Source organism: Narcine bancroftii, chromosome 8, assembly GCF_036971445.1.
Source record: "Narcine bancroftii isolate sNarBan1 chromosome 8, sNarBan1.hap1, whole genome shotgun sequence".
NCBI classification, from domain to species: domain Eukaryota; kingdom Metazoa; phylum Chordata; class Chondrichthyes; order Torpediniformes; family Narcinidae; genus Narcine; species Narcine bancroftii.
The window spans coordinates 56,724,916-56,751,374 of NC_091476.1; the positions used below are offsets into that span (position 1 = coordinate 56,724,916).

At 45.8% G+C, this 26,459-nt stretch overlaps 1 protein-coding gene across 9 annotated transcripts in view; it reads left to right on the plus strand.

Annotated features, from left to right (window-relative positions):
- The window catches only part of nup62l (nucleoporin 62 like), an 84,901-nt gene that overhangs the window by 28,791 nt on the left and 29,651 nt on the right, over positions 1 to 26,459 (plus strand). For 7 of the 9 annotated variants that reach the window (XM_069893776.1, XM_069893775.1, XM_069893778.1 and 4 more), the window contains 6 exons: positions 3,023 to 3,326; positions 5,462 to 5,898; positions 13,394 to 13,483; positions 16,120 to 16,227; positions 18,511 to 18,615; positions 22,238 to 22,433. In XM_069893776.1, coding sequence (XP_069749877.1) covers positions 3,023 to 3,326; positions 5,462 to 5,898; positions 13,394 to 13,483; positions 16,120 to 16,227; positions 18,511 to 18,615; positions 22,238 to 22,433 — 1,240 coding nt within the window. Of the gene's footprint in view, position 1; positions 37 to 3,022; positions 3,327 to 5,461; positions 5,899 to 13,393; positions 13,484 to 16,119; positions 16,228 to 18,510; positions 18,616 to 22,237; positions 22,434 to 26,459 lie in introns of those variants that run through there. The other 2 variants (XM_069893781.1, XM_069893780.1) reach the window with 2 other exon arrangements.

Here is a 26,459-nt window from a genome sequence, read left to right on the forward strand (position 1 = left end):
TCTGAACGTAGGGAGGGCGACCGAAGCGGAAGGTAGGTAAGAGGCCGAAATTGAGGGGAGTGGGGAGAAAAGAGAGTGAGGGGGAAGAGAGAACAGAGAATGGAGGGAAAAGAGGGAGCGAGTGAGGAGGGGGGAGCAAGGGAGAGGGGGAGGAGGGGGGAGTAAGGGAGAGGGGGAGGAGGGGGGAGTAAGGGAGAGGGGGAGGAGGGGGGAGCAAGGGAGAGGGGGAGGAGGGGGAGCAAGGGAGAGGGGGAGGAGGGGGGAGCAAGGGAGAGGGGGAGGAGGGGGGAGCAAGGGAGAGGGGGAGGAGGGGGGAGCAAGGGAGAGGGGGGAGCAAGAGAGAGGGGGAGGAGGGGGAGCAAGAGAGAGGGGGAGGAGGGGGGAGCAAGGGAGAGGGGGAGGAGGGGGAGCAAGGGAGAGGGGGAAGAGGGGGGAGCAAGAGAGAGGGGGAGGAGGGGGAGGAGGGGGGAGCAAGGGAGAGGGGGAAGAGGGGGGAGCAAGGGAGAGGGGGAGGAGGGGGGAGCAAGGGAGAGGGGGAGGAGGGGGGAGCAAGGGAGGGGGTAGGGGGGAGGAAGGGGGAGCAAGGGAGAGGGGGAGGAGGGGGGAGCAGGGGAGAGGGGGAGGAGGGGGGAGCAAGGGAGAGGGGGAGGAGGGGGGAGCAGGGGAGAGGGGGAGGAGGGGGGAGCAGGGGAGAGGGGGAGGAGGGGGGAGCAGGGGGGGGAGGGGGGGGAGAGGGGAGGAGGGGGGAGCAGGGGAGAGGGGGAGGAGGGGGGAGCAGGGGAGAGGGGGAGGAGGGGGGAGCAAAGGAGAGGGGGAGCAAGGGAGAGGAGGAGGAGGGGGGAGCAAGGGAGAGGGGGGAGCAAGAGAGAGGGAGAGGAGGGGGGAGCAAGGGAGAGGAGGAGGAGGGGGGAGCAAGGGAGAGGGGGGAGCAAGGGAGAGGGGGAGGAGGGGGGAGCAAGGAGAGGGGGAGGAGGGGGGAGCAAGGAGAGGGGAAGAGGGGGGAGCAAGGGAGAGGGGGAAGAGGGGGGAGCAAGGGAGAGGGGGAGGAGGGGGGAGCAAGGGGGAGGAGGGGGGAGCAAGGGGGAGGAGGGGAGAGCAAGGGGGAGGAGGGGGGAGCAAGGGGGAGGAGGGGGGAGCAAGGGGGAGGAGGGGGGAGGAGGGGGGAGCAAGGGGGAGGAGGGGGGAGCAAGGGGGAGGAGGGGGGAGCAAGGGGGAGGAGGGGGGAGCAAGGGGGAGGAGGGGGGAGCAAGGGGGAGGAGGGGGGAGCAGGGGGGAGGAGGGGGGAGCAGGGGGGAGGAGGGGGGAGCAGGGGGGAGGAGGGGGGAGGAGGGGGGAGCAGGGGGGAGCAGGGGGGAGGAGGGGGGAGCAGGGGGGAGCAGGGGGGAGGAGGGGGGAGCAGGGGGGAGGAGGGGGGAGGAGGGGGGAGCAAGGGGGGGTTGGGGAGCAAGGGAGGGTTGGGGAGCAAGGGAGGGTTGGGGAGCAAGGGAGGGTTGGGGAGCAAGGGAGGGTTGGGGAAGAGGGGAGGAGTAGACGAACAGAGGGGAGGGGGGAGCGGCGGGGGGAGCGGCGGGGGGAGGCGGGGGGAGCGGCGGGGGGAGGCGGGGGGGGAGGCGGGGGGAGGCGGGGGGGGGAGCCGAGGGGGAGCATTAAGAGGGCAGAGCAGTATGAGGGGGGAGCATTAAGAGGGCAGAGCAGTATGAGGGGAGAGCAGCAAGTGGGGGCAGGGGAGGAACAGAGGGTGGGGGTCAACGGAGGGGGCAGGGGAGGGGAACAGAGGGGTTGGGGGGATGGCGGGGCGGGTGGGGGGGAGGGCGGGGGAGGCAAGAGATGGGTGGGGAGAGAGGGGAGAGAGAGTGGAGGGAAGGGGAGAGAGTGGAGGGAAGGGGAGAGAGTGGAGGGAAGGGGAGAGAGTGGAGGGAAGGGGAGAGAGTGGAGGGAAGGGGAGAGAGTGGAGGGAAGAGAGGAAAGGAGGGGAGGGAGAGAGTGGAGGGAAGAGAGAGGGATGGAGGGGAGAGAGAGAGTGGAGGGAAGAGAGGGGAAGGGGGAGAGAGTGGAGGGAAGTGGCGGGATGAGTGGGGGAAGGGAGTGGAGGGAAGAGGGTAGAGGGAAGAGGGGGACAGAACAGAGGAAGGAAGAGGGGGAAAAAGAGGAGGGGGAGGGAATGGTGGACTTGATGGAGGAGGGAATAAGGGGGAAGAGAGGGGGAATAAGGGGGAAGAGAGGGGGAGAGGACAGAACGGAGGAAGGAAGAGAGGGGGAAGGAGAGGATAGGGGAGGGGGACAGAACAGGGGAGGGAAGAGAGGGAGGGAGCAGAGGGTAGATGGGGTGGGAGGAAGGGAGATGGTAGAGGCAGGAAAAGGGAGAGGGTAGATGGGGTGGGAGGAAGGGAGATGGTAGAGGCAGGAAAAGGGAGAGGGTAGATTAGGGAGGGGGACATAACAGAGGAAGGAAGAGGGGGAAAATGAGGATAGGGGAGGGGTACAGAACAGAGGGGAGGGAAGAAAGTGAGGGAGCAGAGAGGGTAGATCGGGTGGGAGGAAGGGAGAGGGTAGAGGCAGATAAGGGGAGAGGGGGTGGGGGAAATAGAAGGAGAAGGGAAGGGGAGAGGTGTGAGGGAAGAAGTGGTGGGGGAAGAGGAAGTGGCGGGAGAGGGCTAGAGTCTGGGAGATGGGGTTGGTGAATGAAATGGAGATGTGGAAGGGGAAAGTTTGAGTGGGAGAAAGCTATGAAAAAGACGAGGAGAGAGATGGGAGGGAAAGCAGGGCTGTGTTGAGAGGGGGAGGGGAGGGATTGGTGGAGGAGATGGAGGTGGCAAAGGGGGGTGTAGGGAGGAAGTTGTTGAGTGGAGGAGGAAGAGGAAGAAAGGAATTGAATTGTACTCAAGCCCTGCAAAGGGGTGGAGTATTACTGGTCAGGAAGATTCAAGTCTGGTTTCCTGGAGCAAAGTAGGAGAAAGGAAGAAGCCTAATCCTGAACAGGGAGGTTGTCAGAGTTTCATTGCATTATCTTTGCATTCTCTAGGTTCCAGAATGAGCTTTAATCTTGGAAATCCGTCCGGAGGAAGCGGTTTCTCCTTTCCAACACAGAAGCCCACGGCAAGCGGTGTGGGTGGATTTTCTTTCGGCAACAATGCTGGAAGTTCTCAAGGTGGCTTTGGCTTTGGGAAAGCACCACAACCGGCAGCGACTGCAGTTGCCACCACCTCGGCCCCAAATGCCAACATGTTCTCCTTCGCCACACCAAATGCAGGAGCTTCTTCATCCACTGGTTTTGGCCTCTCTGCGCAGCCAGCAGCTACCTCCACAGCTGGGGGCTTCTCATTTGGGTATGCAAAACATCTTCAGTGAACTTGGAAAAATAAAACAGAAATTCTGTAAGAACTCAGCCAGTCCATTAGGATCTGTGTGAGAGGAAACTTGTTGATGGGACCCTTCCTCAGAACGGGGGGTGGGGGGCAGTGAGAGTCAGTTTTCATAGTTGGTGGGTGGAATGATTGTGAGACAAAAGAGTAGATAGGTATTTGTTCAGATCAGGGGAAAATGGGTGTGTCAAATTTTATAGAAAGGGACCTCGGCACAATAATGGGAAATGAGAGAGCAGTCTACCTGAAGGTGGAGAGATTGTAATGTGTTGAGTCTGAGGATAAGCTGTCGCTCGTCTCTTTTGTGTTGGACCTTGACGTGGCAGTGAAGGAGACTGCAGACAGGTTGGAATGGGAATTAAAATGGCAGGGAACAGGAAACTCGGACCCCTGGAGACTGAACACAGGTGGTCTGTTTGGTTTTCCCATTGTTAGAAATGGCCATATTGTGAACCCTGAATGCCACTTTGAAAGATGACCACTTTCAAAGCGTTGCCAGTGAATCACTGCTTCACCTGGAATGGCTTGGGGAGCTAGAGGGGAAAAGGTGAATGAACAGGTGTAGTGTCACCTCCACTTGCATGAAAAGTACTAAGATCGGTTGCCTCACCATGGTCAGTGCTTGCAATCTCCTGATCAGAAACAGTCCCTTGTTTCATGCCTTGTTCCCTGACACCACTCTTTCTCAATTCTGAAAAGGCTTCCTGACCAAAACATTGACTGGTTTTTCTTCAGATGCTGCTTCACTGGCTGAGTTCTCCCTTTTATTTCCATTTCTGGCATCTGCAGTTTAATTCATTTTCATTGGGTCTCTAGTTTTTATACTTCAGTTTCTTAAGTGTAGTACAGCCAGAAAATGGAGTCAGACAATGGCGCTGTTAATTGCAGTTTTCAAATGTTTGTGTTACCCCAGATTAGTTATAGTAATTGCATTGATTTTTGTCATAAGTTCTTGCTCTCTGTATGCTAACCAGGACCAACAGGGTGTAGGCTTATCCACGTGTGATGCCACACATTTGGGAATTTAAACTTGTCAACTGTGGTAACCCTATTTTTGTTTGGTCTGAAGTTAATTTTCAAGTTGTACTTCATAGATGTCAGCACCAAAAACCTCAAACATCTGCAGATTTTTTTGTTTAAACTCGAGGTCGTCTGTGCACTACTGTGAGTGTGGCATTCTGCTGTTACTTTTCAGATGAAACTCAAGGCAAATCTGCTGAGATTGGCATTTGATCTGTTGGATATATTCAAACCTGGACATTTCCAAAGGATAGGTCCTACATTGCACCAAGGTCCCAATAGCCAGGATTGTGGTGGAATACCAGTACTGATCCAGTGTACATTTGATCAGCAGAGGAGGAGCTGCCCATTCACGTTTGGAATTGTAAAACCGAAGAGGATTGTGAACATGGCTCAGGCCATCATAAATACCACCCCCTCCCTCCAGCGATTCAATCTACAACTCCTGTTGCCTTGGAAAAGCAGCCAACACGTAAAAAGACCCATCCCACCCTGGTCAGGAAGAAGAGTCATGGGTATTAGATCATGCACCACCAAACCAGATTCACCACCTATTACAAACTCCTGAATGAACCTGTATAGTAACATTAGGTTGCCTTTGCTTTGCACCAACTTGATGTCTGCACTTCTCTTTTTTTGTACTAGGTCTACTGGTTTGCTTGCAAAACAATGTCTATCACTGCATCCTGCTATTTGTGAACTTTGAATTTGATAATCTCATGGCACTATTCAAAGAAAACCGTTTTTTCATTGATGTATTGGTTATTACTCAATAACGTAATTTTAATAGGTCAAGAGGCATCATTGGGAGAAAAAGATTGGTTGATGATTTGAGTCAATGCTCTTCATCAGTGTCCTAATGAAGAGTATTGGCTCAAAATGCCAACCATTCTTTCTCTCCCACTGATAGTACTTAACCTGCTGACTTCCTCCTCATTTTAAAACCCAATTATCAAATTGCTGCCTACAAATTGATTGCCTTGTTTTCTATTTTATTACAATTTTGTTAACTACAAAGTCCTTTGGGAGTAAAGTAGAAATGCAGATCTATTAAATCTAATCCTATGTTTTCTCTGCAGAATGAATAAAACAACCTTGGGGTTTGGCAGTGCCACAACCCAGCCAACTTCTGGCTTCTCCTTTGGTAGTGTTGCCTCGAATGCTGTGGCTGCAGCCACCTCTGCTAGCGCTGCCACCACCTCTGGCTTCTCGCTAGCTGGAGGTCTGACAGTCCAAACTGTGGCTCCAACAGGCTTCAATTTTGCCACCGTCTCAGCACAGCCTGCCACAGGGGTCTTTGGGCTCAGTGCCTGCACCACGGCGCAGACGACATCTTCTACTGGGTTTGGATTTACTGCTGCCCCGGGCGCTCCAACCCAGACCACTGCAGCAGGGGGATTTGGTTTTGCAACAACCACAACACCTGCACTCACTGGGTTCAACTTTGGCACTCAAGCAAGTACCACAGCAGCTCCCAAGCCAGCAGCTCCCATCTCCCTTGGAGCACCAGTGACAGGTGGGTGTTGTTTCAAGATCTGTATTCCTGGCAAGATTTGGGGTTCATTATTTTCACTCCTCTTGTGTGCAGGTTCAGTGAATGAAAAGCTAATCTTACCATTTCAACAGGAGTATTTCATTAACTTGGCTGCTTAAACCACATGCAGTACCATCCTAGTCAGATGGAAATGGCACTGTTGACTCTCAATGCCTGGGAGATGTTACAATTCCTCCTATATGGCTTGGTTTTTATAGCAGATGAGCTAAATTTGGCTCTGGTGCTTCATCAGTGATGGGAAAATTGTTGGAGAGGATTCTTAGCCTTATGAGCATTTGGATAAGTAAAGTTTTATTAGGGGCTATATTTGAAGTTTTAATTGAAGTTTTCAAGGAGGGAATGATGGTGGAACAGTAGATGTATATATGGATTTTAGTAAGGTGTTTGACAAGGTTCCCCACGGGAGGGCCATGCAGAAACGTTCCCCGCGGGAGGGTCACACAGAAAGGTTCCCTACGGTGCGTGTTATCAACAAACAGAAGGCTTTATTTATACACAGGAATTCACAAAAGATCACGCACTCACACAGACTAACGTACACAGCACACAGACTAACGTACACAGCACACAAACACAGTGTACCCAGAAACAAGGTTTTAACTTCAGCACTCACCTTCCACAGGCACGATATACTGTGTAACTACTGAGTACATACACATGAACTTGATTTTTCAGTGTTGCCGCTGCTCGGGATCTGGGGCGGGATCATTGAGTCAGCCCTCCAGAGCTGCCTGTGGCTTGCATCCTGGAGTTTAGCAATGGTCACAACTAACAAACACATACACAGCAATAATACACAAATAACTACACTTTGGGTGTGAATAAATTACTCCTAAACATTCTCAACTCCTAAATGGGAATGCAAGAGTTAAACACAGTACCATAAAAACTCTATCAGGCACAGCACACTAACAAACAGAAAATTAATCAGAACTAACAAATATATAAAATGAGCCTGGTCTCCAGCAAAGCTGTCTGAGGCCTGCAGCCTGGAGTTTAGTGATGGTCACCATGCAGACGCAGCAAACGGAGAGTGGGCAAAGACTGCACGTGCTTGGCTTTTTCAGTGCAAGACCCGTCCACGTGACCGAGGACCAATCCTGTCAGCTTCCCCTGTGGGCAGATCTAACCCTTGACTGGCAGGTGAGGTGACTTCCGTCTAGGCTCCAGCCAGATAGGTCGCATGACTGCACTCATTCCCACCAGATTCCAGATGGAGAGGTCTCATGATCCTCCACAATCCACACTACAGGGAGGGCTGTGTGGAAAGGTTCCCCACAGGACAGTGGCATGGTTAGTGCTATAACAGTGGCAGTGACCTGGGTTCATCTCTGCCACTGAATGTAAGGAACTTGTACGTCCTTCCTGTGTCTGTGTGTGGGCTTCCTCCCGATGCTCCAATTTCTTCTCACCTTACAAAGAAACATACAGGGATTGTAGGATAATTGGTAGAAGGGGTTGTGCCATGCTGTATCGTTTTTACAAAAAGGTAATGAGGCATGGGATCCATGGAAACTTGGCTGCGTAGATTTTGAATAACTTGCATGATAGTAGATGGTAGTCAGTACAACATCTTGGACCGAAAGGCATGCACTGTGCTATATTGTTCCATATTTCTTTTTAAAAAATTCATAACTAGCTCATTCAATTTGACTGTTTGGTGAGGACCAGGAATTGCATTTCATACAGAACTGAAATGTCCTCTTCTGCCTCACCTATCTATGCTGGTATCGATACTAATTGCATTCCCAATAAGTAAAAGTTGGCTTTCAAGTGCATATCCAGATGCCTCTTAAATGTTAGGATTGTACCTGCCTCCTCTACCTCCTATATCAGCACATTGCAGGTATCATCCACTTCTGGTATGGAAAAACTTTTACCTTTGATCCCCTCTCCGATCTGTCCTGACAGCTCTGTTTCTCCAATCTAGGTCATATCCTTTTTTTTAAACTTTATTTATTCGTTCAAAATACAGATAATAAGTAACATATATAACAATAAACAAAACATGAACGTTATATTTTATATATATATAAAAAAAGAAAGCCCTAAGGAGAGCCATAAAGAAAAGAGAGAAAAAAAATAAAGAAAAGTAAAGCATACAAATTAAAATCTAGTCAATATAAATCAAAATGTAAATATTCTGAATATAACAACCACCTATTAATAAAAAAAACTAGTTATCTGCGAAACATATGTATTTTTTCCATTATTAAACAATATTTCATCACATTATACCATCTATTAATATCAATTATATTCATATCTTTCCACATACTAGCAATACATTTTTTCGCCACAGATAGCACCAAATACACAAAAGCAAATTAAAGTTTATCTAATCCCAAACCGCATGAAAAAAAAATTCCAACAGCGTTACCACATCTAGAACACAAATCATATCTGACCAATGATCCTCGGAAAAAATAAAACCAATATCAACTTCCCATTTACCTTTAGATTTATCCCAACCATTTTTATCCATACCATCCTGTAATATTTGATACATAACTAAAATATAACCCTTCTCTGGTACCTTCATAAGAAAATTCTCAAATTTAATCATTTCAAATAAAATCATATCTCTACCAAACACATGTTTTACCAAAGATCAAACTTAATAAAAATATGCTTAATCAGATTATTTAAACCCCGGACATTAAATGAAGCAAACTTCAACTTTGACATATCCACTAATATTACTAAAAGCTAATAATATCAATATATAAAGACTCAGATCAACGTAAATAGGCCCTCCATTAGGAGAAAAAGAAACCACAAAATAAAGTCTAAATAAAATGAAAATAAAAAAAAAAGATAAAAGGAAAAAGAAAACTTCCCCCCCAAAAAAAACTACCAAAAGGTAGTAATCCCTAAACAAAAACTGGGTTGGATCACCCACCAGTGGCTGATGACTAGTAGAACATAGAGCAAATCTCTCCCTCCCCAGCCAAACAAAAAATAACAACAAAATATCATAATGACATAAAAGGAAAGTAAAAATAAAAAAGTTCTTCTATTCTCCAAGGGATTCCAGTCTCAGCGACCCCATTTCAAGAGAACGGACTCTTTCCATTCCCATTTCTCCCATTTCTGCCATTTCCAGAGCAACCAGATTTTTCTTTAGGAGACAATGATGGGCTAGGTCTTTGTCCTCTTGCATCTGGCAACGAGTCAGCAAAACTCATTGCTTCACGCTCATTCTCAAAAAACCGAGATTGAAAGTCTCCACAAAACACTTTCAACACTGCCAGATAACGAAAAGTAGACTTATAACCTTAATCCACAAAACTTCTTTAACTGAATTAAATCGACGCCGACGCTGAATAACCTCTTGACTCAAATCAGGATAGAAAAAAACTCTACTATTCTGAATCATTAACGGAGCTTGTCGCTGTCTCGCGTTTTGCACTGCTAGACGAAGTATCATTTCTCTGTCCAAGTAATTCAAACATCGAATTATCACGGGTCTCAGTGGTTGACCAGACAAAGGTCTTCTTAAGACTCTATGAGCTCTTTCCAGTACGAGACCTCCAGAGAAAAATTCCTGCCCCAGTATTTGTGGAATCCATTCAGTAAAAAAATGAAGAGAATCTTGTTCTTCCATACCTTCTGGCAAACCAACAATCTTCACATTATTCCTTCTACTTTGATTCTCCAAATAATTCACTTTCCTCTTTAACTCCCTCTCACGTTCTCGCAATTCTTTAACGGATTTTTCCACCTCCAACACTTTTTCTGTGTTAGAAGCCACTTGCTGTTGACATTTCGAAAAAGCAGCCTGAAATAATTCAGAAAAGCTCAGCCCTGCTTTCTCTTGCATAGTGGCAGAACCAAGTAACTGCTGCATCTCAGCAATAGGCAGTTTAACGGTTTTACTGCGAGTCTGGACTCCCAGCGACGGCACCCCGACTTCCTCAGGAGGCCGACGCTGTTCTCCCCCCACAGCCCATTGTTGCTTCAAAAACTCACAAAAAGGACCAAAATATTCAGATTGGAGTATATCCTGGGGTATTTCAGACAATAAAATCATCTTCTTGCGTGCCCCCTCCATTAAAGTTGAAGTTGGCAGGCTGCCAGGATCGGGATCCACATCGGGGGCACACGCACCTTCCTCCTGAGAACGGGTAATTCAAGCGATGTCCTTCTTCTGGTGAGTAGTAGTCATTTTTTCAGCTCCCACAGGCAATCTCAGTGATTTAGACTTGAAAGAAAACAAACCTGAAGTCGTAGGAGGCTGTTTAGGCTCTAAATCTTCAACACTCCGAAAGTGTAGTTTCTTCTGTACTTGAGGTTTAATCTTTTTACCATTAATAGCCATAACAATTCCTTGATACTTTAAACTAAGTTTTAAAAAATTTAAACCTGAAAACAAAGAGTTAAAAACGGGTTCTTAAAAGTCAGGCCAGAGAGGTCGAGATTACACGTCTAGACTCTGCACCATCTTGCCACGCCCCCCTTCATATCCTTATTTATAAATTTTCAGATGAAGCTCCTCGGCACTCTCCAGAGTAATCTCATCCTTCATTAGGTGTGATGTCCAGAAATGCTCAAAGTACTCCCAAATACTACCAAACTGATGCTTTGTAAAGTTTGTGATGTGATGATCTAATTTTTTAATTCCGTTCCCTGACCTTTGAAGCAAGCATGCTGTTAAGTGTTCTACATTTGCCATTTTCACAACATAGCATTTCTTGCCACTTTTTCAGTTGAGAAATAGAAGTGGAAACTTTCCAATGAAACAAATTGTTGACTTTTCTCGTATTATGTTGTGATTAAGTAGGTTCATGCAAGTTGCCCTGTGAAGGCAACATTGCAAACCCCAAACATGTGTGAATGAAAGGATACTGCTATGTCTTCGCAATCTTAAACACCACTCAGTATTAATTAACTCCTTTAATATCTTGCATATCTGTGTCATATCAATACTTAATGAACTTGCATCTTGTCATCTATTTCTGCTGGAATATTCATTTTGTTACCAGAGCTCTACCCACAATACTGCACCCCAGTGGTATATACCTTAAACTGCTGCTTTCCTATTCTCCATGTCTGAAAGGAAAAATTAAAAATAGTATTTGCTTTTATGAGAAGTTTCCAAAATTTAATATAAATGTTAATGTGAAGTCTGAACCAATTTCCATCCAGTCGCTTGTCTCACTGAAGTGCCAGTTGATGAAGTAAATAAAGATGATGTGGTCATACAATAATCATGGCTTTTATTAGCAGAAACTTATGGTGCAATTATGAAAGACAGTGGGTGCATTCACAGTTATATCCAAGGGGAGTGTCTTTAACGGTAGAGATAATGCACAGCCAATGTTAGTAGAGCAAGGCTTACCAGAGGGGAGACAGGCAGCTTCGCAGAGATTTACCACACTCACACCTCCTCTCTTCCCCAGCATTTGAAAATTGACACTCGTCTGCTCTCTAAGGAATGGTCCATCTGGTAGCTCAGTGTTCCGGGCTTCTGTTGCTTTAGATGCGATAGAACAGGGGGGATGAAAGGGGGAGGAGTGGCATTGCTCGACAAGGAAAATATCATAGCTGTGTTCAGGAAAGACAGACCAGAGGGCTTGTCTACTGAGGCTATATGAGGGGAGCTAAGGAATGGGAAAGGTATGACCACACTCATGAGGTTGGATTTATAGATTGCCCGATAGTCAACAGGTGAAAGTTTAGGGGGAACGTGGGTGGAACAGTGGTGGGAGTTCTCAGCTGAGATGGTGAATGCAGGCTCAATTTTAACATTTAAGAAAAAATCGGACAGGTACATGGATGGGAGGAGAATGGAGGGCTATGGACTGGGTCAAGGTCAGTGGAACTCGACAAAAAAAATGGCTTGGCACAGACTAGAAGGGGGTCCTGTTACGGTGCTGTAATGTTTTATGGTTAACTGATATTTCTTTCCACAGATGTTGGGTTCCTCTGGGATTTTTCATTTTTGTTTATAAATGCCATTGATATGTGAAATGATTGCTAATTTTATATTTCTGATGTGTGGCTCATCCTGTTAAGGCATAGTACATTAAGAATCTGGCATGTCTTTGTTTAGAAATCTCACTCAGGATCCATTTTTTTGTGTTTCCCTCAAGTTCAACAAAGATCCTGACCCACAACATTGACTTATTTCTCTATGGATGCTGCCTGACCTGCTAAGTTTCCCTAACTTTGTTCACTCAAGATTTCAGCATCTGAAATTGTAGTCTCTTATTTAAGTTCACCAGGTTCACAGGAAGAATGTAACATTTAAAAATAAAAGGAATCTTGAAATTCTGAGATTCTGACATTGCCCAGTCCTGAGGGTGGTGTTTTGTAGGGCTTTCTTTCTTTGGCTTGGCTTTGCGGACGAAGATTTATGGAGGGGGTAAAAGTTCACGTCAGCTGCAGGCTCGATTGTGGCTGACAAGTCCGATGCAGGACAGGCAGACACGGTTGCAGTGGTTGCAGGGGAAAATTGGTTGGTTGGTGTTGGGCTTTTCCTCCTTTGACTTTTGTCAGTGAGGTGGGCTCTGCGGTCTTCTTCAAAGGAGGTTGCTGCCCGCCGAACTGTGAGGCGCCGAACTGTGAGGCGCCAAGATGCACGGTTTGAGGTGATATCAGCCCACTGGTGGTGGTCAATGTGGCAGGCACCAAGAGATTTCTTTAGGCAGTCCTTGTACCTCTTCTTTGGCGCACCTCTGTCACGGTGGCCAGTGGAGAGCTCGGCATATAACACGATCTTGGGAAGGCGATGGTCCTCCATTCTGGAGATGTGACCCACCCAGCGCAGCTGGATCTTCAGCAGCGTGGACTCGATGCTGTCGGCCTCTGCCATCTCGAGTACTTCGATGTTAGGGATGAAGTCGCTCCAATGAATTTTGAGGATGGAGTGGAGACAACGCTGGTGGAAGCGTTCTAGGAGCCGTAGGTGATGCCGGTAGAGGACCCATGATTCGGAGCCGAACAGGAGTGTGGGTATGACAACGGCTCTGTATACGCTAATCTTTGTGAGGTTTTTCAGTTGGTTGTTTTTCCAGACTCTTTTGTGTAGTCTTCCAAAGGCGCTATTTGCCTTGGAGAGTCTGTTGTCTATCTCGTCGATCCTTGCATCTGATGAAATGGTGCATCCGAGATAGGTAAACTGGTTGACCGTTTTGTGTGCCCGATGGAGATGTGGGGGGGGCTGGTAGTCATGGTGGGGAGCTGGCTGATGGAGGACCTCCGTTTTCTTCAGGCTGACTTCCAGGCCAAACATGTTGGCATTTTCCGCAAAACAGGACGTCAAGCGCTGAAGAGCTGGCTCTGAATGGGCAACTAAAGCGGCATCGTCTGCAAAGAGTAGTTCACGGACAAGTTTCTCTTGTAACTTTTAGACAGTTGCTCCATTCAAGAAATGTATGCCACACCATGGTTCTGTAATGCAACAACCATCACATGCTCCCTCCTGTTTTGATGCTGCTTTTATCTCTTTCAGGTTTTGCTTTTGGTACATCTACAACTGCATCAAGTGCTGCCACATCAGCTACTACAACTTCAAGTTTTTTATTTGGCGCAAAACCAGCAGGTGAGTGTGCCCTAGGGTCATCAGTGGTTAGTAACACAGTGAGGGAGTGCAGGATCCTTTAACCAAGGGGTTAGATTGTTAAAGAGCCCTTTATTATGGGAAAATTTGTATGAAAGGAGATGCTGTACACCCCTAACTTTTGTGGGAGATGCTAGTCATCAAGGATGGTGAGGAAGACCTCAAGTGCACAAAATGCTGGAGAAACTCAGCAGGTCACCCAGCATCCATAGAAAGAAAAAGGCCATCAACATTTCAGGCTAGAGCCCTTCTTCAGGAGTATTGAAAATCAGGCAGATGCCAGAAAAAGGTGAAGGGAGGAAAGAGTGGGGGTGGGGGTGGGGGTGGGAAGAAGAAAATGCTAGCTGTTGACATAATGGGTAAATGCAGGGTAGGTAAACAGTCACAAAACAGCTTCTTTGACATACCACTTCCAAGTGACTGCTGAACCTATCTGTACTAATTCCAATTGCCTGCATCAGGTTTGTATCTTTTTATGTCTAAATGCCTCTGACAGTCTGTAGTACCAGAAGATAGAGCAGAATTAGGCCATTTGGCTCATTCAGTCAGTTCCACAAACCCCATTCTCCTGCCTTCTCCTCATAACATTTGACACCTGACTAATTAAGAACCTATTTCTGTCTTTACAACCTCTTCCAGATATCAAACATTGTGCAAGGGAACATAGACATTTACAGCACAATGCATGTCCATCAGCCCAAGATGTGCTGACATGTAAACCTACTCCACAACAATTTAATCCTTCCCTACCTCACACCCATCCCCTCCTTTTTGTACCCATGTGCCTATCTAAGTCTTTATTGTACCAGTCTCCAGCACCACACCTGATCTGCATGTAACTTTATGAACTCGTCAGTCCCTGCCTTTCCATCTGAACATAAATCCTGTAGCTCAGAATAACTTCTAGCAGCTTACCTGCCATAGATTTAAGGATCACTGGCCTTTAGGGTTGTCCCCACTGCCCTTTTTGAACAAACTGTGCCTTCTGGTAAAGACACACTGAAGTGCTGGAGCGACTCAGCTGGTCTTGCAGCTTCCGTAGGAGACAGATGTATTGCCAATGTTTTGGGCCTGAGCCCTTCAAGGAAGAAGCAGAATGAGCAAAAATCAGGAAATCTTGAAATGCAGACAAACAAAAGGTGTTAATTGGATATGATGATGGGAGAGGTGAGAATTGATTATGCCTGTGCGAAAGGAGACGGGGAAAAGGGAGAGAGTCAGAGCTGGAGGAAGAAGTGAGGGAGGATTTTCACAAAAACTAGAGAAGTGGATATTAATGCCATCCAGTTGGAGGGTGCCCAGTCAGAAGATAAGGTGTTGTTCCTCCAACCTATGGGTGGTCTCAGTCTGCCAGTGCATGAACATGTCAGCAATGGAATGAGGTGGGGATTTGAAATGGGTGGCAACTGAGAGATCCAGGCTATTGCAGCAGTTAGAGCTGAGGTCCTCAACAAAGCCATCTCCCAGTCTATGCCCAGTCTCTCCAATGGGAACACCAGATGCAGTAGATGACCCCTGCAGATTCACAAGTGAAATGTTGCTTCTCTTGGAACAGTGGTAAGGGAGGAGGTGTGGGAACAAGGGGAGCATGTCCTGCAGTCACGGGTAGGTACCAAGGGGAGATTGTTGGGGAGGGAAGAGAGGACAAGGGAGTCACTGAGTGAGCAATCCCTGCAGAAGGCAGAAAGAGGAGGAGAGAGGAATAGTGTCTGGTGGTGGGATCAGTTAGTAGGTGGTGGAAATGGCAGAGGAGGATGTGTTGGATGTGGAGGCTGGTGAGGTGGTAGATGGGACAAGAGGAACCCTGTCCTTTGTTGCACATGGGGGTAGAGGGAGCCAGGACAGATATGCACGGAATTGAGGATATGCGGGTGAGGGCCGCATATGGTGGTGGAGGGAAAGTCACGTTGTTTGAAAGAGGAGGACATCTCTCATGATCTGGCATGGAAATCCTTGTCCTGGGTGCAGATGCAATGGAGAAGGAGGAATTGAGAAAATGGAATAGAATCTTTACAGGGGACAGGGTGGAAAGAGGTGTAGTCGAGGTAGGTATAGGAGTTGGTGAGTTTGTAGAAGATGTTTGTCGAGATAGAGACGGAGAGATTGAGAAAAGGGAAAGTATAGCTAGAGATGGACTAAGTGAATTTGATGTCGGGTGGAAGTTGGCTGCAAAGTGGATGTGACTAATGAAGATGCAAAAATCTCTGTCAGGCATGTTCCACTACCTTCCCTTGTTTCCATCTTGGGGTGGATACCATCTGCCTCTTGGGATTTATCCACCCCTATTGTGCTCCATTATTTCTGGAATTTCCTTCTTCCTGATACTGACATGCTCCCGGATATCAGACACCCCTTTCTTAACTCTGCCTCATTTTGAACTCTGCTCATTTCCCCTGCTCCACAAATAGATAAACCCCTGTTCCCTGGCCTATCTTGGTTCTAATACATTTTTGGTGTTATTGTGCAAGTCTCTAATCAAGAGAAACTAGTCACCTGAATGAGCTATTAGCAATGGCATCTTGCATTTATGTTCAACCTGCTCTCATCTAGGTTTGCTAGATCTTTATTCTGGAAACAATTTTTAATTTGACTAAGATTTAAACATTCTGCTCCTGCAGGTTTGACAACCGGAACCTCAACTGGTGCATCTGGAACAGGGCCATCTCTGTTTGCTTCAGTGGTGACCTCAGAGCCTACCAGCTCATCAGTGACCACTGGATTTACATGTGAGTCATCAGTGTACACTTTCGAGGAGTGTTTATACTTGAAGCATTTATAATTTTTTTCTGTTTAAATACAAATTTCTATAAACTTAATCTGGATGAAACACTGAACTGAATTACCATATTTCACATAAATGCTGTATTCAGTAAGACCTGCTCTTAGCCTGTTGCATGTCTCTGAGTCTGGGTGGATTCAGTTACTCCATTCTAATGTAGCTATCAGAGTACTTTTTTTTTCTCTTTTGAACAGCCTGAGATCTGAAATAGGCATTACACTTCCAATTTGTCACTTGTTTACAAGTGAGGTTGCTTCCACAGGGATTGATCTGCAAAATGACTTGATTCTTGAAATGGTTTAATGGGGAAAATATAAATACATGCTGCTGAGTTTCCACTCTTGTCAACGTGAGGGTTTTTGGTTGCTCTAAGATACAAAGATCTTTTGTTTTTCCTGCTTGATGATCCTCAATTTCCAGTTTTATACGTAACTGAGCCAAAAACTTTTGTGCATAATCTAATGGGATTAAAACAGGCTTCTTGATATAATAATTTCCATGGAATTGTTTTGTGGCTATTAGCACAAGACTGAGGATAGCACTTTGAGGTTATGTCATGGACCTTTAAGGACATTTGATGAGTGTAGGGAGGGCTTTACTCTTTATCTAATCCAGTAGTTTTCAAACTTTTTCTTTCCACTCACATACCACTTTAAGTAATCCCTATGCCATAGATGCTTTGTGTTTAGTAAGGGATTGCTTAAGGTGGTATGTGAGAACCACTGTTATAGACCTAATTGTTACTGAAATATTTTGCTTGAGAAAAAATGTAATTGGCCCATTTATTTGGAGTTCTGAAACCGTGCACATAACGAGTCGATTAGGTACAATTAAAACAGTGGTTTTCAAACATTTCCTTGTATTTTTTTTGAAAAATGTTCCATTCCCAATACATAGAGCACATGATTCACATTCATAAATTCTTAGTCACGTGATCTGGAACTGACAAAGAATGGGAAAAAATGCTAGGAATCTGAATTAAAAGCTGGGGATGTTGGAAGCACACAGTGAAAGTTATTAAATTGTAATCCTATTCTTTTCCATAACGACAAAGTACTGGTGAAGTCACACCTGCTGGAATGTTGGCTGCCATGCTACAGGAAGGATATGAGGAAATTACACCTCAACCATCTGCTTTCCATCACCAAGCCTACATCTGTAAATTGATGATGAGCCCTGATCAGAAACATTGACACTTCTTTTCCCCCCACTGATTTGCTCAACTTGCGGAGTTCCTCCAGCAGATTGTTTGTTGCCCTGGATTCCAGTGTCCAATTTTGGTTGCAACCTTGGATAGCATCTGTCTCAACCTTCTGGACCAGCCTGCCATGTGGGATTTTTGTCTAGAGTTACTAAATTCAATGAAAACCAAATCTGGGACCCTGCCTCAATCCATTTTCTCAGTTACCTCCTTTATTCTGTTTGTGAGACAGGACCTTGTCAAAGGCTGAAAATAGTCCATCTATTCTACATTTACTGTCTTGCCTTCATTAATTTTCTTTGCAACTCCTCAAAAGCTCACTTGCACAAAGCCACGGTGACTCTTCCTGATCAGTCCCTGCACTTCTAAATGAGCAAACATCCTGTCCCTTAGAACTTTTTCCCCAATAACTTCCCTACTATTGATGTAGGGTAGTTGGAGTCTGGATTGGTTGTAGACATGGTGGAGGCAAATATTCTTATGGCAGCTAGCAGTATGTTAATTCTCAAACCACAGAAGGCTAAGGACCTAATGGCACAGTTAGTGTAGCAGTTACCGCAATGCCTTTACGGCGCCAACAATCGGGACCAGGGTCGAATCCCACGCTGTCTGTAAGGAGTTGGTAAGTTCTCCCCGTATCTGCGTGTGTTTTCCTTGGGGGTCCAGTTTCTGCCCATTGTTTGAAATGTACCCGTGGTGTAGGTTGTTTGGGTGTAAATTGGGCAGCAAGGACTTGTGGGCTGAAATGGCCTGTTACCATACTGAATGTCTCAATTTTTAGAATATTAAATAAATTTAATGAAGGTAAATGAAGTTAGTATGGAGGTGGTATGGACTACAGGAGGTGGTCATGGGCGAAATAGACTGAAGATGTACAATTCTCTGAAAGATGCTGCCTGAAGCGCCAAGTATTTTGAAGGTCGAGCTGATGTGGTGTAGAATCTGTTTTGAATTTTGTTGTGAATCTGCTTAATTTAACTTCCTTATTAACTCGGTGTTTCTGACTAATGCCATTCTCTTTATATTTAGTGACAAGTTGTGCTACTTCAGTTCCAGCTGCCTCTGCAGCTTCTGCTCCATTTGGGTTTAAAGCAACAGGTGCAGTCTTGCCTGTGACTTCAACCACAGCCTTGGGTAGGTACATTTACGACCTACTTGTAAGTCTTGCAAAGGGCTTAGACAGAACAACTGATGTCTCACTGTTTAATTTTTGCCCCTGAATTTATATTCTGTTGGTTTTTATGTACACTGGTTGGGTGACAACACTGGTGTAACTGGTAGAGTGCCTTAGTGCACTGGAGATGCAGGTTTGATTCTGACCTCTGATGTGGTATTTGCAGAGTTTGCCTGTGACCCTGCCTGTTTTCTCCCAGATCCCAAAGACATTCAGCTCAGTGGGTTTATTGACCACTGAATTGCCCCTACTGTGTGTGTTGAAGAGTAGGGAGGAAATTGATGGGGTATGGAGAGCATAAAATGGGATTAATGCAGGATTGGCTTTAATGTGAATGATGGTCAGTGCAGACTTTATGGGTTGAAGGGCATGTTTACATGCAATATGTCTTTGACTCTCCAAGTTGGGATACTGATAGTATTCTCGTCCAATCAAAAGACTGGGTTAATCTGCAACTGCAGGAACTGAACACGTTCTAAAATTGGACTGTGGTTTAAGATGGTCGTGCATGAAAGGAGTGATGGATACTGCAGCATTGATGATTGCTGCTATCAGCAGCTTTAGTAGGCGCATACAGTGACTTTTATTCATTGTGGTTGTCCTGAATACAGATACTTTGCATGGTCAAACTAGGGTGGTCCAGACCACCCTGTTCTGCATTTACATAGGATCATTCAGAGCCTGAGACAGTCCAGAACACTGTATAGCTAATGAAATGCAACTAGAACAAATGCAACTAGAACATAGTCACTGTTGTACTGGGGGGAACAATGTGTTGGCATGTCTAATAATGTGGAGCAAGTTCCCACAGTCAAATCATTTGGTCTTAGTGACGTTGATAGAAAAATTTTGCAGACCAGTGGGAGTAACTCGCAACTAAAAGTCAGAAGTGCTGAGAATGCAGGAGTCCTTGGCCACAGCACAGGAGTGGTGGTGAGGGAAGAAGGCATTCTAGAGTTGGGGGTTGCTGGTGACAGGAGGGTGAGTGGTTAAAGTAAAATCACAAAATGCTAGAGAAACTCAGTTAACCCCTTGTGGGTGGCAAGGAAGAGTGCAGGTTTCAGTTTTAGTGAGTAATTCAACTCACCCCTCCCAAGTGTAGAAGCACAAGGGTGTTGCCAGGGAGTGATCTGCAGATGAGAAATGGAAGTGACCAAGTGACAGACATCCCAGGGCGTCAGAAGTAATTTGCTGGTGAAGGGGATAGAAACCATTGTGGATCCTTCTCTGTCTAGCACAACCATTCTCAATGAAGGCCCTACAACCCTCCTGGGGGGTCACAGTACATTTAAATTTCACCTTGAGAAATATTTTTTTTGTGTAGTCGGTAAGAGGGAAGGACGGGAGAAACCAAAACTTGGCTGCTTCACAGGGAAGGGAGCTCATAAACTTTGAGCAGACTCCTGGGGTTGGGGAGGGGGGGGGGGGGTGGGGTGGGAGCATAGCCGAGAAAAGGTTGAAAATGGCTGGATCTAGCAACCTGCCTGGTGTCATCCTTGACAGTTAAGTAATCCCAAGCATCAACATGGTGAAGAAATGTGGGGAGGTGAATGATGTGGCTAAAAAGTGGTATGTGAGTGGGGGGAAAAGGTTGATAACCACTGTTATAGACCTAATTGGTAGATGTCATGCAGACAGTTAAAGTTCTGTGCAGATTTGAAGTGGTTATCTCTGGTTCTCATAAACTTTAAACACCGGTAGTTAGAATTTGGAGTGCCCTGTCTGTCATTGTAAACCAAGGGTGGATTCGAGTGCTCAAATATTGAAAATAACTAGTGTGACATGAGCACTTAAGGCGCTCTCATGAGCTGCAGCAGGGTGGTTGGGGGGAGTAGATGTTGCAAGTTGTGTCAGCCAGGGTGGTCCATTCCTGAGAAGGTAAGGTCAAACATGAGTTTTGGGATGGAATATTTTTGGTATTGGATCGAAAGTACTGGAGCATGAAATTAACTTTCTTGTTGGAATTGGAGAAAGGCCTATTGTAAATGCATACTTATGATGCTACAGGAATGAGATAGAGCCACACAAAAAAAGACCAAATGTTTATGATTTTGCATTGCACTTTCACTGTACTTGGTAGAATAGATCTGATCACTCTGAGTTTTGGGCCATTAACAGTGCCAGAATGCATCCCACCACCATTTATAATCTTGTAGTATGGAATGAGAAGCCTGGTCCACAGAAAACAGTAGAAGAATTCAATAGCAGTGGTGGGTATGTTTGAAACTGTGGTGCCCAGAAAATGCAGCAGGGAGAAGTGGCCCCATAACCAGCAAGTCAGAGTGATGCTTTGTAATCTGGCATCATGTAGTTAAGGTGATGAATGAGCAACTGGGGGAAAAGTCCATTCTTAACTGAAACAAAAGCATATGCAAAACACAAAGTTGAGCTATTTTTAACCAGAGATCTGAGTGGCCATTGAGATCTGATTCAAGCACTGGAGTAAATGAGCAGACTCTCGTCTTCACCAATTCAGGGTTGAAGTTTGACCTTGCAAATGTAAGAAATATGATATCATAGACAAGCTACACAGAAACACAGCCCACCCATCTGTGGTGACCATCAGTCACCCACTTACAACAGCTCAACATTAATCCCACTTTATCTATTGTTAACTCGCTTCTCATTTAGATTCTACCCCTCATCCACACACAGTGGGCAACTACAGCGGTCAATTAACCCATGACCCACGTGTCTATCACACAGGAGGAAACCAGAGCACCTGGAGGATATCCACAGGGAGGAGGTGCAAACTCCACGCAGACAGCACCCGAGGTTAGGATAGAATCCGGGTCTCTGAGGCTGTGAGCTAGTGATTCTACCTGATGCAGCACTGTATCGCCATGCTGAGCTTTACCTGAGAGTTGGATACTGTTGGTCAATTGAGTAATTGTTTGGTTTCCATGATGATACCCGTCAATAAGCCATATAGGTTAGAATAATATTTACTTTGTTTCGTACAGTGGGCATTCCTCTATTGTAGTACAGTTGGACTGTTGTTATTTTAACTTTAATAATGGAAAAACACATCTGTTACCATAAAACAGCCTATGCAAGAATTTCACTTTTTGTATAATGTTGCCATTGTCTGGCTTTTTCTGGCCTTGTGTACTCTGACTTGGTTTCCAATCCCTGCACTGTTTCCATTTCTGGCGGTGGCTGACTTGTATGATTCAGGTTAGAACGTAGAACAGTACAGGCCCTTTGACTCAGCTTACACTAACTACCACCCCTGGTAAATGCATTCCAGGCACCCACTACTCTCTCTAAAACAAAATCTAACTCTGACATTTCCCCTAAACTTTCCTCCCACTTACCTTAAACAGATGTCCTGTGGTATTTGCTATTGTCACCCTGAGTAAAAAGAGCTCCAAAGAGAGCCACCTTACCTGTCAACCTTGCTTCATAAGGCATGTTCTCTGATCCAGGCGACTTCCTGGTAAATCTCCTCTGCACCCTTTCCAAAGCATCTACATCCTTCCTGCAATGAGGCTACCAAAAATGAACACAATTCTCCAAGTGTAGTCGAACCAGTTGTATTCTTATGACTGAGGTTTTCAGGCCTAGATTTTGTTTTTGCAGCTTCCACCACCTCTGCTGCTGCCACCACAAGCACTGGATTTTCTCTGGGCCTGAAGCCACCAGTAAGTTTCTCCCTGACTCCAGGCCCATCTGGGACAGCTACAAGCGTGAGCACTGCAGCAACAGTTACCACCACTGCTGTTTGCACTACTGCAACTACCACTGGAGCCACTGGCACTACTGCCACCACAGCCAGGTAAGGGGATCCTTCAGTAGTAATTGTTGCACAATGAGAGATGTCAGCCTCCTGTTCCTATTTTCTTGCATTGTTTGTGTTATACAAAGTGGATGTCCTGTGCTTGGTGATAACTCCAATCTTTTTCTTATTCCATGGAAAATTTCCATACAGGAAGTTAAAGTCCAGGTTATGTTGGAAGTTACTTGGAATATACATTTTGAAGTAGATTGATACAGAAAAACAAAACCCTGAAAATCTGATTATACAAGTGTAAAACGTTGGAAATATTCAGTCAGTTTAGCATTGTCAGTGGAGTGAGAAACTGTTGAGAAAGTGTGAGTGGGACTGAATCCAGTACTTTTCTACTTATCCCACAAAGATAAGTGAGGAGAACCATTATCCAAGGTGAATCCACACAAGGCAGCGGGACCAGACAATATATCAGGTTGGCCACTGAAAGACTGTGCCGACCAACTGCCAGAGGTCCTTGCGGGCTTCTTCAGCACCTCTATTGTCACCGCGGGCTTCAAAGCAACCATCATCATCCTGGTACTAAAGAGGATGATGATAACAGTCCTCAATGGCCCTGACTTCCAGCATTATAAAATGCTTCAAGTGTCTGGTGATGGAACACATCAAAGCACATCTACCAGAGACACTGGACCCATTTCAATTTGCCCATAGACTAAAATGTTCCACTGATGATGCTATAACCTTGTCCCTAAATTGCTTTTTTGAGATTGGCATTAGGTGTGGCTAGAAAATGTTTAGCAATTACTTGGAAAAAATGAGACTGATTAGAGTATTCAGAGATGGCAGATGGAGTTGAGGTGTTGTATTCCATTGGAAAAGAGAACATAATTTACTTGATAATTATCTTTTTATCGTAAAACTTGGAGCCCGTATTTGGATTATATGGGATTGAATTTTTAAATCCCTTCACCGCACAGTGGTGATGTTACTTCAAACCATGGTAATTAACTGATGAATTTTGTTGTTGAGGAGGGTGGGTGGGTTAGGGAAGGGGTGTGGGGATTAGTTTTAAAACGTCATGTATGTAATTTGTTTTTTATTCATTAATTTTATGTTTCAACATTTGCATCATGATTCAATAATAACATTTTCAAAAAAAAAACCTTGTCCCTCAACTCCTTTCTGTCCACCTGGAGAATGGCACATTGTACAACAGGCTGCTGTTCATCAACTTCAGCTCAGCGGTTAATACAATCGTTCTCCAGAGGCTGTTGGAGAAGCTGTCCTCACTGGGACTCAACACTAGGAATGACCACCTTTCACTACACATCAGAAACTTTTCAGTGGGGAGAATAGAGCATTAAAAAAAACTGGTGCCACACAAGGATGCAGTGGACCATTTACCTTCTCACAATGGTGAAATTCCCCACCCACGAAGTACTGTCTGTGATGAGGAAACACTCATGAAAATAAGAAATGCGAACTGGACTTTCAAATTAGTAGATTGGATCGGTGAGATTATGAGTGGTTTTAACTGACTGAAGCAGGGAAGAGACTGCAGTAAACCATGGAGCAAATTGCGAGAGACACGTGGGAGGCCATTGGAGGTACTGCTGGCAAAAGCAGAAGCATGGAAAACAGGCCAGCATCAGGGTTAGACTAAGAGTTAACCCTTTCAGACCCGCACTCCCAACGATCTTACTCTCAAATGTAAGATCGCTACAGAAGAAAATGGATTAGCTGAGGCTGCATCTGAACCATAGAGAACTACAGAGCTGCTGTGCTCTGGTGATTACAGAAACATGGCTCCAGGACACCATTCCAGGCTCGGGGATCTAGCTGAATGGCCTTATCTCCTTCAGGGTAACAAGATTCGAGGAAGGGGACTGCATTAATATCAACAAGAACTGGTGCTCCAATGTTTTTGTTGCGAAAACCTTCTGCTCAGCAGAGATAGTCCCTCCTGATGAAATGCAGACCCATCTATTTGCCTAGGGAATTTTTGTCCATGCTGATTGGCGCAATCTACATTCTGCCTTCAGCAACAAGAGTGAAGCCATGAAAGAGGTTTATGGTGCCATCTGCGAAGCCCAGACATTCCACCCTGATGGTGCCATGATTGTTGCTGGCAATTTCAATAATGCCAACCTGAAAACTGTCTTATTATGGTTTCAATAGCATGTCAACCTCACCACCAGAGGAGAGAACACCCTGAATTGGGTGCAGACCCCAATGTCCCTGGTACCTACAAGGCTGCACCTCGTCTCCACCTTGGTTACTCGGATCATATATCTGTCCTACTAACTGGTATAGATCACTGGCAAAGCAAACTAGGTCAATTCACTGGGAGATCAGGTTGGGGGGGGGGGTGTTGCACAGCAGCCCTGCAAGACTGCTTTGAGAACAGAGGGAGTTGTTTCAGAGAGGTGGCCACCTACAATGGTCATGTAAACATAGAGGAGTACATGAGCTCAATGACTGGCTACATCAACAAGTGGTTTGAGAATATCATCAAGATTAAATGCTTCACAACAAGGGCTAACCCAGTGGTTCTCAAACTTTTTCTTTCCACTCACATACCCCTTTAATCCCTATGCCATCGGTGCTCTGTGATTAGTAACGGATTGCTTGAGATGGTATGTGAATGAGAAGGTTGAGAATCACTGCTCTAGACCCAATTGTTACTGAAATATTTTGCTTGAGAAAAATTGTCATTGGGCCTTGTCCTTTGGAGTTATGAAACCGTGCACATTAGTCAATTGGGTACGATTAAAACAATGGTTTTCAAACTTTTTCTTTTCACCCATGTATGACCGTAAGCAATCCCTTACTAACCACAGAGCACCGATGGTATAGGGAATACTTAAAGTGGTATTTTAGTGGAAATAAAAGGGTTGAGAAGCACTGGGCTAACCAGAAAATGAGGTTGGATGCAGAAGTTCGCGCACTTCTCAGAACTGGTGATACTGCCTTCAGGACAGGATACAAGATGGCACTAAGATCAGCCAGGGTGAACTTGCAATCCAGAAGGCAAAGCATGGGTACACATAGAGAACCCACAGAAAGGTGTGTGACATTGGCGACACAAGGCGCATGTGGCAAGTGAGCAACAGATCATAAGTTAACCTTGGATGTTAAAGTCAATGACCCTTTCTTTCTGGACAGACAGGATATCTTCTATTTCTGGCTTGATGAGGAGAACAGGTGACAATGATAAAAGCTCCACGTGCCCCTCATGAATAGGTCTCCTACATAGCCACGGCCGAGGTGAGGAGAACCTTGTCCCAAGTAAACCTACACAAGATGGCTGGATCGACTTCATTTTGCCTCTAGAAGGAACCATTCCACAGATGATGCTATAGCCTTGTCCCTTCACTACATCTTGACCCACTTGGAGAGTGACGCCTCATATGCCAGACTGCTGTTCATTGACTTCAGCTCAGCATTTAACACATTCATTCTCCGGAGGCTGGTGGAAAAGCTATCCTCACTGGGACTCAACACCCCTCGCTGTAATTGGATTCTGGACCATAACAGAAAGACTACAGTCTGGCAAGGTCTATAGCAGAACTTCAAGTCACAGTCCGCTGAGTACTGGCTCACCTCAGGGTTATGTGCTTAGCCCACTCCTGTTCATGCTACTGACCCACAACTAAATTGCCAGATCCTGCTCCAGTGGTTTCATCAAGTCTTTGAATATCACAACAGTAGGCAACAACGATGAGTCACACTACAGTGAAGAGGTGGAAAATTTTGTGAAATAGTACGAGAGTAACAACCTGAGTCTCAACGTAGACAAGATGAAGGAGATGATTCTCCTTTTCAGGAGGACCATGAACTACCATCATCCATTACACATCAATAACTCTGCCGTGGGGACACCACTTAACTTGTGACCTATCGTAGATACTGAACATCTCCTCACTTGTCAGGAAGGTGCAACAGTGACTGCACTTCCTGAGAAGACTGAAGCGGGTGAGGCTACCGGCCACCATCACGTCAACCTTCGACAGGAGCTCTATCGAGAGCGTCTTGACTGGCTTCATCACAGTGTGGTACGGTTGCTGCAGA